This window comes from Thalassophryne amazonica, chromosome 12 (assembly GCF_902500255.1).
Source record: "Thalassophryne amazonica chromosome 12, fThaAma1.1, whole genome shotgun sequence".
NCBI lineage: Eukaryota > Metazoa > Chordata > Actinopteri > Batrachoidiformes > Batrachoididae > Thalassophryne > Thalassophryne amazonica.
Window position 1 is genome coordinate 85970086 of NC_047114.1, and position 13862 is coordinate 85983947.

The 13862-nt window shown below is 40.5% G+C and overlaps 1 protein-coding gene across 4 annotated transcripts in view; it reads left to right on the forward strand.

The window, feature by feature from the left end:
• LOC117522288 (guanine nucleotide exchange factor VAV3-like) overlaps positions 1–13862 on the forward strand; it is a 178850-nt gene that overhangs the window by 75498 nt on the left and 89490 nt on the right. For all 4 annotated transcript variants that reach the window (XR_004564191.1, XM_034183680.1, XM_034183681.1 and 1 more), the window contains exons 11-12: positions 1533–1601; positions 5518–5604. Coding sequence is in view for 3 of the 4 variants with exons in the window: in XM_034183680.1 (XP_034039571.1) it covers positions 1533–1601; positions 5518–5604 (156 nt within the window). In the remaining variant the exon portion in view is untranslated. The remainder of the gene's footprint in view (positions 1–1532; positions 1602–5517; positions 5605–13862) is intronic.

The window sequence follows — 13862 nt, forward strand, 5'->3', positions numbered from 1 at the left end:
GCCTGCCCACATGTCACCTTTGTGGATTGACTGTAATCATATTCTGAGATTGTCTGTGTATTCGTTGTGCACCTTCACAACATTAAATTGTTATTTTTTGGCTCATCTATTGACCGTTCATTTGCGCCCCCTGTTGTGGGTCCGTGTCACTACACTTTCACAACAAGGATCCTTGGTTCAAATCCCAGCCTGACCGCAAAATCACTAAGGGCCCTTGGGCAATGTCCTTAATCCCCTAGTTGCTTCTGGTGTGTAGTAGTCCAGCACATAACTGAAATAATCCTGAAAATGGTGATACAAGCATGTCTAAGGCTTAGACATTAGGGGTCAATTGAAGAATTACCCAGGGGCCAAAATTAAAAATGCTCCAATCAAATTGAAAACTACACTACATTATTTGTCTGATCATATTGATTCCAAAAAGGTATAGTTTGGACTATTACAGCAAAAAACAGCAAAAATGTTAAAACAGCAAAAATGGTGACAAATTTCAGTTTGTACAGGGGTCAAAAGATAAACTTTGTTCAATTTTGGTAAAAGTGATGCAAATTATTGGTTGAGCTAATAGGACTAATAAATGGAATAGTTTTGACTGTGCTGAATGCTTGGTCTCCAAAGTAAAGGTCAAACAAGGTCAACGTCCATTGGCTTCTATGACATGTGACATATGGTACCCCGTAACATGATAACGAAGCATGACAGATGGTCCAAACTATTCCTTTTTAAAACCCTGTTATCTCAGCTGCTCTAAATATTCTCTTAGTTGCTGCATTATAGTGAGCACCTTGTATGGCAGCACCCTCACATCGGGGTGAATGTGAGGCATTATTGTAAAGCGCTTTGAGCATCTGATACAGATGGCAAAAGCATTATATAAATGCAGTCCATTTACTGTTTAAATCTACAGAGGTGCATAATGGACTTTAAACAATAATAATTTCTGTGCACGTATGTGGCTGTTGAGTGTGCATGATGTGAAAATATGAAATTATGTCATTTTTGTTAGTAAAGCCTTATTATTGGGTGGCCTTTATCTCTGTTACTATGCTCATCTGCTGACAACGGTAAGTTGTACTTGTCAGGAGAAATTCCATCCTACGGTACATCCTTTTGGTAAACTTTCGCATATTAAAACTCTCAAAATCGAAATTTTATACATTAATACTGGGAGGTCAAAGCTCTGCATGAAAAACATAAATAAATCATGCATTCCTGACATTTATAAATGTATTTTTTGAAACCGAGTTTTGGGTTGCAAGCAGATGTGCAAGACGTTGTGAAAGTCTCACATTGCCCACTAGATGGCAACAAAAGCTGCTTAAATGTGCAGCAAGTTCTCAACCATTCATTTACAGTGTATTATTTTTATTAATCATCCTTTTTATTAACCTTCAATGGGAGATGTTTAAAAGAACAGAAAGATGATTTCTGGAGTTTAAAAAAATGATTTTTTTCTTTCTTTTGTTTTGTGGTTGGATGTGTAATTTCTGCGTTTGTGATCAGTTTTCACTTTTGTGTCGCCCTCCCTACAGGAGCTCGTCAAACACACTCCCGACGCTGTGGAAAAGAACAACTTGAAGATCGCTCTTGATGCCATGAAAGTGAGTGCGTTGCTTGTGGTAAATGTTGTGGTGAAGACTGTGATTTCAGCTTTTCACCACCACAACACTGGTTTCAGCGGATAATTGAAAGCAGCTATCAGCTTCTATTAGAGGAGGAAAAAAAAGAAAACAAGCCATAAATCATTTTTCACAGCTCCAGGTGAGTGTGAATGATAAACATTTGCATTAAGTACTGAGTCTTTTTTCTGAAGGAAGCTGTTGGACAGGCAGAGGATTTGAGAACTTACCAGAAAAAGTCTGCCCTTTTCTCCTTTTTTGTTTGTTTAATTTTTAAACAGCAGCAAAATACCAATTTTTACCTGTCAAGAAGGTTGTCACGCATGTCTTTGTGATTGATTATTAGCAGGATTACATAAAGTCTAACGGACTGGAGGGGTGGGGTGTGACGCAGGGAAGAACTCAGTGAATTTTGGAGCAGTGGTGTGGAAAAACTCAAATAAAAAACATTCACGATCAAGAGCAAGGAATCAGTGCCAAAGGTCAATGATTAGATCAAAGGTCAGCAGTAGGAACAAAGATCAAATATGGATTTCAGTGATCATGATCAAAGGACAGGAACATGATCAAAAATTGGCAACTAGGATGAGGAACAAAGATCAGGATCAGAATCACAGGTCAGCAATCAGTATCAAAGGTCAGCACTCATCAAAAGTCAAGAATCAGGATCAACATGAATGATGAGGCTCAAAGGCGAACAATCAGGATAAAAAGGTCATAGTCAGGATCAAGGGTCAGCAACAAGATCAAATATGTGTAAACAGGAATAAACATCAGGATCAAAGATGAATGATCTGGAACAAAGATCAGAAACAGATGTCAGCAATGAAATGGTAAATGGACTGCATTTATGTAGCGCTTTTCCATCTGCATGAGATACTCAATGTGCTTTACACATCAATGCCTCACATTCACCCCAATGTCAGGCTGCTGCCATGCAAGGTGGCTACTACACACTGGGAGCAACTAGAGGATTAAGGACCTTGCCCAAGGGCCCTTAGTGATTTTCTGGTCAGGCTGGGATTTGAACCGAGGATCCTCTGGTCTCAAGCCCAATGCGTGACCACTAGACCATCACCTCCCCAGCAACCTGGATCAAAAGTGAATGAGGATGACCACGGGTGAACAATCAGGATAAAGATCATTGTTAGGATCAGACTTTAGGAACATGATCAAAGACGTGTGAATAGAATAAAGATGAGGATCAAAGATGAGTGATCACGAACAAAGATTAGAATAATAGTCAGCACTCAGAAATTAAAGTCAGCAATCATGATCAGGATCAAAGGTGAAGAATCAGGTTAAAGCTCATGGTCAAGATCAAAGTTGTGTAAACAGGAATAAACATCAGGATCAAAGATGTGTTATCAGGAACAAAGATCAGAATCAAAAGTCAGCAGTCAGAAACAAATCAAATCAAATCAATTTTATTTATATAGCGCCAAATCACAACAAACAGTTGCCCCAAGGCGCTTTATATTGTAAGGCAAAGCCATACAATAATTACGAAAAAACCCCAACGGTCAAAACGACCCCCTGTGAGCAAGCACTTGGCGACAGTGGGAAGGAAAAACTCCCTTTTAACAGGAAGAAACCTCCTGCAGAAACAGGCTCAGGGAGGGGCAGTCTTCTGTTGGGACTGGTTCGGGCTGAGGGGAGAGAATCAGGAAAAAGACATGCTGTGGAAGAGAGCAGAGATCGATCACTAATGATTAAATGCAGAGTGGTGCATACAGAGCAAAAAGAGAAAGAAACATCATGGGAACCCCCCAGCAGTCTAAGTCTATAGCAGCATAACTAAGGGATGGTTCAGGGTCACCTGATCCAGCCCTAACTATAAGCTTTAGCAAAAAGGAACGTTTTAAGCCTAATCTTAAAAGTAGAGAGGGTGTCTGTCTCCCTGATCCGAATTGGGAGCTGGTTCCACAGGAGAGGAGCCTGAAAGCTGAAGGCTCTGCCTCCCAATCTACTCTTACAAACCCTAGGAACTACAAGTAAGCCTGCAGTCTGAGAGTGAAGCACTCTATTGGGGTGATATGGTACTATGAGGTCCCTAAGATAAGATGGGACCTGATTATTCAAAACCTTATAAGTAAGAAGAAGAATTTTAAATTCTATTCTAGAATTAACAGGAAGCCAATGAAGAGAGGCCAATATGGGTGAGATATGCTCTCCTAGTCCCCGTCAGTACTCTAGCTGCAGCATTTTGAATTAACTGAAGGCTTTTCAGGGAACTTTTAGGACAACCTGATAATAATGAATTACAATAGTCCAGCCTAGAGGAAATAAATGCATGAATTAGTTTTTCAGCATCACTCTGAGACAAGACCTTTCTAATTTTAGAGATATCGCGTAAATGCAAAAAAGCAGTCCTACATATTTGTTTAATATGCGCATTGAATGACATATCCTGATCAAAAATGACTCCAAGATTTCTCACAGTATTACTAGAGGTCAGGGTAATGCCATCCAGAGTAAGCATAAAGAAGCCTCAAAGGAAAAGCTACTTTTATGTTTTCATTGCTAAGGTTCACCTGAAAGAGTCCAGAGAATCAATAGAATAAAAGGACAGAAGTGAAGTTATTCCAGACTTTAGGTGCTATGGATTGGAAAGCACGCTTGTTAGTGGGGTTTAGGGGAGATCGTCAGTATCAGAGGATCTAAGAGTCTTGTTAGAGATGTACAGCTGTAATTGGTTCTTGATAGACATGAGCGCTTGACTGTGTGAATATCTAAATGGTTCAAGTGATGATTGAAATTGAGTCAGAATCTGACTTTGAGATCATGAAATTGGAGCAATATTGGGGCTCATCACCAAATTTACATAATTTGTACTGAGAAACACTTGAGTAATCCCACCCACTGATAAACAGCCTTCTTTCAGCTTTGCGTAAATCTGGACAGTTGTGAGTTTGTCGCATAGTGTGAAGTGAATGAGCCTATACGACTGCCCCAGACAGGAACCCAGTCCGTCACAGGTTACTTCCCCAGCCAAGGCCAGTACCTATTTATAGCTGGGTGGACTGGTACATGAGAGATCGTAGGTGTGAAGCCCCCTTCATACTTTCATAGGTATGTATCCCAGAAGGTCATTGTTTGAAACCTTGTTTATACCTTAGAAAACCTTATAGGATCAGGGAGGATGTCCAGGATGAACTGGGGTATTCGTTATTGTGCGGTGATCTTGTACTTTGGTAATCCCTTGCATTTTTGCGGACCCTTAACATTCTCAAGAATTTCTTGACATCACGGTGAGAGTTTCTGGAAAAGCCAAGATTCTGCTAAAGTTACGGGTGTGCTATGGTTGTTTTGCACATATCACATAGTATAAGTGTAATACATTGCATCATCAAACTGCGCGACAGATCACTATGGGTAACTAACCTTCACACTGTGGTTTGTCACAGCTGTAGACCATGATCTTAAGCAGGTAGGTCTGTGGGATATAGAGTTGGCCTACCAACGTGTTGACCTATGTTCGAGTCACATTCACACTACATGTTTGCAACTTTGGAAAAGACACTTCATCGAGATTGTCCATCATCTAGATTAGTCCACCCAGCTGTAAATGCATACTGACATTGACTTGGGAACTAAAATGAAGTGAATCTTCACACTATGAAGTCTGGGAATAAACACCAGTACCAATGGGCCTCAGGGTTTACAACACTTACTTACTTAGTGTACTTCTGGAATGCATCCTTGTAAAAGTGAGAATGGGACTTTGCTGTCCAGACAGCGTTGGTTCTCAATGTAGTGCGAAGCGGCGCTATGAAGTAATCCCACATCTGTTTATCGTAGAGGATTTGTGTGTCACATCCATAACTACACATGCAATAACATATTTCACATCTACAGACTTGACTAAACAAACTGTGTGCATGTGTGCATTGTGCAGGACCTTGCTCAGTATGTCAATGAGGTAAAGAGAGACAACGAGACTCTAAGGGAGCTTGACCAGTACCAGAGGTCCATCGAGAACCTGGTGAGCCAAAACATGTTTCGGCAACTATCATCTATATTTAGCGTGTCCAATATGAGAGTCCAAAATATGTGAGGGCGGTCTCCCATTGCCTATTTTTGGCCCCATTTTCCATCCCGACTTCAAAATTGAGGAAATTAGGCTGGATTAAAAAAAAAAGGCCAAACTCATATTAATCACAACCAGTGGTGGGCACACTTCCGATAATCCGATAACAGATAATTATCGAAGATAATGTTTTCATTATCGGATTATCTTTTTAGATAACTTTAAAAACCATTATCGGATCAATTATCTTCCGATTAATTTTTGTCCGATAATTTTTAAACCGATAAACAAAGTAAACAAAGCTGAACAGCGACAAGCATTGTTAAAATTTCAAATCAGTTCAGCACCCACCTGTTAAAAGTTTTGCAACAGACGCACAGTTATAACCTTTGCAAACAGAAGAGAACTGCTTGTATGAAAAGCGTCTCAATCCTCTGCAGACAAAGGAGAAATGGCCAAAAAAACCAAAAAATATTTATTTTAACACCATACCGATATGCTGGCAATATCACCTAAGTCATCCAGAGGCATACATTTTTAACTTATGGTTCAAATTTTAACCAAACTAATTTTGGACAAGTTATTTAAAATTACTGTCATGTCTGAAGTTTTAGAAAGTGAAAATATCAGATATATGTTTTAGTTATAAAGTAATGTGCTAATTTTTAAGGTTTTGTGAGCACATGCTCTGCCTCGCAGTGCATTATGGGTACGATGACGTAATTTCAGTACATCACGACAGGACAAATGCATTTCAGACACTCTGTTCAGGCTCCACGGACCACAGCATTAAACTCTAGTGCCTAAAACTCTCTTCAATATATTCTCTGCGTTTATAGATGTTGGTTTTATATTTGTGTTTGTTAAATTCCATGCATTTTAAATGTAGCAGACAGGGATTACCTGGAATTTTGTTTTCAAGGCCTCTACTGCCATCTCTACTGGCCAGTAGTGTTCATGGCAGTAGTCACCCTAAGTACTAAGCGTCTGGGAACCAGTAGATGGCAGTGTTCTATTTATTTTGACCCCGGTTATATCAGATGATTGTCAAATCAACTTTTTGATTTTTTTTTTTTACAAATGAAGTTTAAAAACAAAACAAAACAACAGCAAAATAATAATAATAATAATAATAATAATAATAATAATAATAGTAGTAATAATAATAATAACATTACAAGCCAGCTCTGCAGTGTTTGCACAGGCACAGTGCAAGCGTTTGGATGCTTGTAGCTTTCAGCAGCAGGAAACCCTCACGACGGCCACCAACCACAATAATATATCAAACAGGTTTGATTCTCATTCGACCATACGATCGGCGATCAGGAGGTGGTCGTCAGATGTTGACCGCAGCTTGATACTCCATGTACACTACACGATGCAGGATGCACGATTAACCTGAAACTCGGTCCAAAAAATTCCTGCCTGAAAAATCATCTCGCACAGTGTAAAACACGTTTTATAACATCATAAAACGTGTGCACATTCTCTCCACATGCAAAACATTTTGCGATGACACTTGCAGGGCTCCGTAAAAATGCCTGTTTTTACAAGTAAAAAAATTGAATATTTTACAAAAGCACATTTATCTTTAAACACCAACACACGACAGACGTCACATTAACGTGTTGGTTTACATAATGAATGACTGAACCAGTCAGTGTTTAGCAGAGGCACTTTTACCCAGAATCCTTTGCGATCTGTCTGTTTGTTACAAAACCTCAGAATTAGTGCATTATTCAACATTAAAAGATATATGTTATATTTTAACTTTGTACAAATGACAGAATTGACATTAATGGAGTTATTCTATTGATATTAATGGTATTTATAAATCAAAACCATAACTCAGCATGACTTTATTTTTCAAGACCTCCACCTGACCGGAGCATTGTAATTGATAGAGAGCTGGCATTATGGCTGCTCTCGTGGTGCCTCTGTGCTGGGAGCACAGTAGTAAGCAAGAGCTTTCAGCAAGGGCAGAATGTTGAAAGAAAAAAGTGTGGTCTCATTGTTTGGGTCTGTTACTTTTAATATTACTGGAAGTTATTAAATTTGTTTTACTAGTAGTTGTAAATGTGCCAGAGATAATATTGGAATTTATCTGTTATCGGTTATCTGTAACTTCGGATACATTTTTGAGTGGTTTATTGTTTTATCTTTATCGAAGATAACTTTTCAGTTATCTGATTATCTGTTATCGAAGTTAATTTTTTGGTTATCTGTGCCCACCACTGATCACAACTTTATTTCCACTTATATGTGAAAGTAATTGAATATTGCCAAGTGATTCCCATAACACGATTGTTTTCTGCATTTGTCCCACCAAAAAGCTGAAATGTTTCTTTTTGGATCTCAAAACTGTCTTCTGCTGAAGAGTGCAACATGCTTTTCATCTGTGTCATTTCTGGAGGAGAAGGAGGCTGGAGAAGGAGGCTTCTGCATATTGTACCCCTTCATCCATTTTCCCTTCCTTTAATTGAGTACCCCCAAGCTGGGATTCAATTTCAGATTTGTATAAACGTTTAGTGATATTTTTAGAATGTCCACAAAGCAGAATGGTGAAATGACAGCATTTGAGTTAACTGATGGAATGTGACTGCTTGGTTCTATGTTCTCACACTAAAGTTATTCTAGCGAGGCTCTCACGTGAACTGCAAGTCCAGTAGTCATGGCGACAGAATGCAAGTCTGCTGTAACGTCATCTCTTATAACATTTAACAAGCTCTCAATCTTTTACTTGGTCCACATGTACTGCATTGTGGATTTTAATAATGTTACTTGACGCTTTCTGTAAGTAATGTGACCTGTAATAGCGAAAAAATGTGTTTCTGTTCCACATTTTTTTTAAACAAAATAGACTGTATTAAATTGCCTGAAAAACCACCTCATCAATATAAAAACTTTTTTTTAATGATATTTTAAATTAAAAAAAAAAAATACATTACGTGGATTTTAATTCACTAATTCAATTTGCCCAATTTGAAAACCCGTCCACTAGTCGGCACCTGTTAAGCCCGATTATTCACATTTTGTCGATCACGATTTCACACGACATCATGAATTATTAAAATATGTTTAAAACTTTAAGCCTCCTCACAGTGTTCTACAGTGCTACTTTTACCATAGATTGCACCCATTTTCAGACCCCAACTGGATATACAAAAATAAATAAATTAATTATAAAAAATGATGGAGCCAAAAACATACACAGTCAGGTATCAAAAAGCAGCAATGGCTGACCGCCCTAAGACATGGTGGTGTCTTTTAACAGATGGAGCTCTTTCTGCCAGTGAATGTCAAACATTTGGAAGCAGATGCATAAAAATACACTGGAAACCGCTTTGTCAAGAACATGCACACCTGATGTGCAACTTTGTTGGGCCATGAGCCAAGCGTGATACACTGAAATATGAAATTAAGGTGTGAAACTGAATCAGATGTGCAGAAATATGAGTTTGTAGCATGTGTCTATTTGACTGATATGGATACAGCACAGTGACTATACAAAAATTTATACAGTTTTATTATTCTTTCTGATTTTAGTCCACATTTCACTTTGTCATTTGTTGTGGATACAGTTCTTACACCATCTCATTCTGTCACCCTCAGCATCTCTGCCGAAGCCGGTTGGATGTCATAGTTATTTATAGGGCAGATTGTGCACATTCTATAAACTTTATTAGAAAGCAAAACTATGTGCGTGCATGACTTTATATGTGATGCACATGCCTGCTGCGTGCATGCATGTTTAGAAAGCCCCTCCAAAGTGCAGTGTAAAAACTCCAAAGGTTCTAAAAATTCAGAGTGCATCTGGATGCTTCATAATTTATACAACTACAGATGTTTGAATCTGCACAAAATTTTATGCATCTTATCCCTTGTTGGTTTTTCCACACAAGTATTTAATGCCAATAAAAATTAATCCATTATAGCTCAGATGTCTGTGTTCCTGCATGATACCGTCACTGGGGAAACTACTCCAGGCATTGAAATGCAAAATGCATTGAAAGTGTGAAAGTGAGTTTGCATGACCTCAGTGATGTATAGTCGAAATACACTAATTTCAGTTTAAAACATCCAATCTATCAGTGCTAAAAAAGACATTACACAAATGTAAGGTCCAATATGGGAGCATGTACTGGTGTCACGGTATCCACCATGAGGCAGAATCGATCATGGATCACTACAATCCTGAAAGACAAACAGTCTGTTCCTACCTCTGTAAAGTAACCCCTGTCTGCTACAGCCAGATGAATTATGGGCATCTCCCTTAACCCGTTTTGCCCCACTGGCAACAACTGTTGCTGAAGTGTATCACTGTCATTTCCTACTGACAATAAAAAATCTCAAAGGTACTAATGCAACTTTTTCCACTTATATATATATATATATATAAAAAAAAGTCTGGGCAGAAACGGGTTAAAACCTTGGGAGTTATTCTCTCCACAGACAAGTACTGGACTATACTTTTAAATTGCGCTTTTTTCTTTCTTGTTTCGTTGGACCCGTTACTTCTTATATTTTATGGCAGTTTATAGTGTCAAAAAATATACTGCATTATCATCTATGATCACAAGATGGCACCGTCTGCATGTATGACAACTGTATGCTGCTCCTCTACACTGATCTGAATGAGGAGGAGGGCTGGGTCTTAGAGAATAACTCTGTATTTGACTCTTTTGCACTTTCTGGGACAGCTGCAACTGGGATGGCTAGGCTAAGGCAAATTTATCCATAAAATTTGTTGTTTGAAAAGTTTATTTGGGTCATTTCATGAAAAAGGGTCACCAATATGTGACATGATGGTCAATTTTTAAATTTCCTACCAAGGTGCTATAGACTGTAAGATATGAACATATGGACCATGGGGAATGCATAAAATCCACTATTGAGATACGAGGTCTGTTAGAAAAGTATCCGACCTTTTTATTTTTTGAAAAAACCATATGGATTTGAATCACGTGTGATTGCAATAGCCAAGCTAGAACCTTCGTGCGCATGCGTGAGTTTTTCACGCCTGTCGGTTGCGTCATTCGCCTGTGAACAGGCTTTGTGTGAGCAGTGGTCCACCCCTCTTGTCAGATTTTTATTGCGAATAAAATGTCTGAACGATTTGGAGCTTTGCTGCATCAAATTTTTCCAGAAACTGTGAGAGACCTCCAGGTGGACACCATTTGGAAAATTCAGATGGCTTTCAGGGACGATTTTATGGGGATTACACAGATTAAGGAGTGCTCCAGCAGGTTTAAAGACCGCCCACAGCGTCTGAGAGCGCGGCGCACTCTGAGCGCCGATCGACAGGCTCAAACCCCGCTGAAACAACCAGATCATTTCCAAACTGAAGGCTTTGTTGATCCGGGACGTCGTCTGACTTCCACAAAAAAGGCAGAAGACGTGGACATCAGCACTTTTTCGGCACATTCCACTGTTACAGGAGTTTTTTCATGGAAAGAGAAGCGGAGGAATGCGCCACGGAGCTGCTCATGTCACGGGACAAAACCACCTCCGTGTTGGTCTCACAGGACGGCTTTCAGACGACTTTCGGTGGCTTTTTAGTCGCTTGACTATCTGAGAAATTGTGCATGAGCTGGACATGCCCCAACATGTCCTGTGAGGCTTCATCACGGCATTGCTTTGCGCCATGTGACTCGGCCGCGACGTGCGGAATTTCTCCGCACGTCTGTCTCAATGTGCCGAAAAAGTGCTGATGTCCATGTCTTCCGCAATTCCTGTGGTAGTCAGACGATGTCCCGGATCAACACAGCGTCCAGTTTGGAAATGAACGGCACATTCCACTGTTACAGGAGTTTTTGTCATGGAAAGAGGAGCGGAGGAATTCCGCGCGTCGCGGTGGAGCCGTATGGTGCAAAGCAACACCGTGATGAAGCCTCACAGGACATGTTCTGGCATGTCCAGCTTGTCCACAATTTCTTGGATAGTCACACGACTGAAAAGCCACCGAAAGCCATCTGAAAGCCATCTGAAAGCCGTCCTGTGAGACCAACATGGAGGTGGTTTTAGCCCCATTTATACACAGACGGTAAGAGCTCCCGGAAGCGTCCCGGAAGAGTTTTTGGAAGTCTTAAGGATCACACGCCGCTGTTAACGCCGGCACTAGGGGGCATGGCTTAGTTCCGGCTTTACCGGGAATCGTCGAAAAAATTATTCAACATGTCGAATAATTCCCGGGAGCGCTCCCGGAGACCTCCTGTGACAACGAACAACGGCGTTTGATATTTTTTAATCGCCGTTTCATCCTGCCGCTTCCTGTAGTGCCGCAGTTCTCGTCGCGCCGCGATGACCAATCAGGGACTGAATATATAGTGACGTGGAGATGTCTGGAGTTTGAAGATGTGAACATGTCCTGTATCTGGTAGCAGCCTGTGAGCAGGACTTATGTCTCTTTTGTCCTTTATTTTACAATCATGACAGAGTTTTTGGAGCGAGCAGCAGCACCACAGCAGCGTGGAGCGGAGCTTCTTTTTATTTTTATTTTACGTGCGTGCTCGCGCGAATTGTCCTGGAGATTATTTTACATATTATCTACACAGCTGTATAATAAAGCAAATGGTGACTAGCTTCTAAACACAATTATGACAGAGGTTTTTGGGGGAAAGAGCGAGCTGCAGCAAGCAACAGAGTTTATTTTTTATTTTTTTTAATTGTTTACATGAGTTTTTTTGGGGAAAGAGCGGAGGAGCAGCCCCACAGCAAACAGCAGCAGGGAGTGGAGCTTCTTTTTTTCTTTCTTTTTTTTTTACGTGCGCATGAGTGAATCGTCAGTAGAGAATATTTTATTAATTAACTACACAGATGTATAATAAAACAAATGGTGACTGGCTTCTAAACACAATTATGACAGAGGTTTTTGTGAGAAAGAGCGAGCTGCAGCAAGCAACGGAGTTTATTTTTTATTTTTTTTTAATTGTTTACATGTGCGCGTGTGAACGGGACAGTTGATCCTCAAACTGGGTCCTGCAGAGGTGGAAGGACCGCTGAAAGCGGCCGTCACCCAGACACAGCTCCTGGAGCAAATAATGATACTCTCTGTATTGGGAGCTTTCCACAGCAACTCGCTCCGTGTGATCAAGGTCCGTCATGTTAACTTGACTGACAACTGGAGCCGGCGAGCTCCGCCCCTTTCACTGCGAAAACAGCCGGAACTACCGCGAACTTCGGTCTACGTACTACTCGCCGACAAAACCATCTGTGTGTAAATGGGGCTTTTGTCCCGCGCCATGAGCAGCTCCGTGGCGCATGCCTCCACTTCTCTTTCCATGAAAAAAACTCCTGTAACAGTGGAATGTGCCGAAAAAGTGCTGATGTCCACGTCTTCTGCCATTTTTGTGGAAGTCAGACGACGTCCCGGATCAACAAAGCCTTCACGTTGGAAATAATCTGGTTGTTTCAGCGGGGTTTCAGCCTGTCAATCGGCGCTCGGAGTGCGCCGCGCTCTCAGACACTGTGGGTGGTCTTTAAACCGGCTGGAGCACTCCTTAATCTGTGTGATCCCCATAAAATCGTCCCTGAAAGCCATCTGAATTTTCCGAATGGTGTCCACCTGGAGGTCTCTCACAGTTTCTGGAAAAATTTGATGCAGCAAAGCTCCAAATCGTTCAGACATTTTATTCGCAATAAAAATCCGACGAGAGGGGTGGACCACTGCTCACACAAAGCCTGTTCACAAGCGAATGACGCAACCGACAGGCATGAAAAACTCACGCATGCGCAAGAAGGTTCTAGCTTGGCTGATGCAATCACACGTGATTCAAATCCATATGGTTTTTTCAAAAAATAAAAAGGTCGGATACTTTTCTAACAGACCTTGTATGTCATGTTATACGTTTTTTGGGTGGGCTCGTGGGAAGCCCCAGAGTGCTATTTTTGGTGGCTATATTAGGACTTGAGCGTGAAACAAACACAAAGTGAATAATTGATGACTGTTACTTTGTTGTTCAACTAAATTCGATCCCTCCATGGGTTTAAGGCTCTCAAGAGTGGTGCTTTGAAACAACACAACTGGAGTTTTATTTATTGAATAAATTAGCTGTTTAGGAACATGGGTTTTAAATGTAACAAACCAGGACACTATGGGTTACATTCAACACCACATTTTTGGCATGCTCTCTGCAGCCGTACTGAGTGATTAAGACACTGGTCTACAGGGAGAAATTAATTTGACTGTGTGCCCATCAAATCAGAAGTAAATT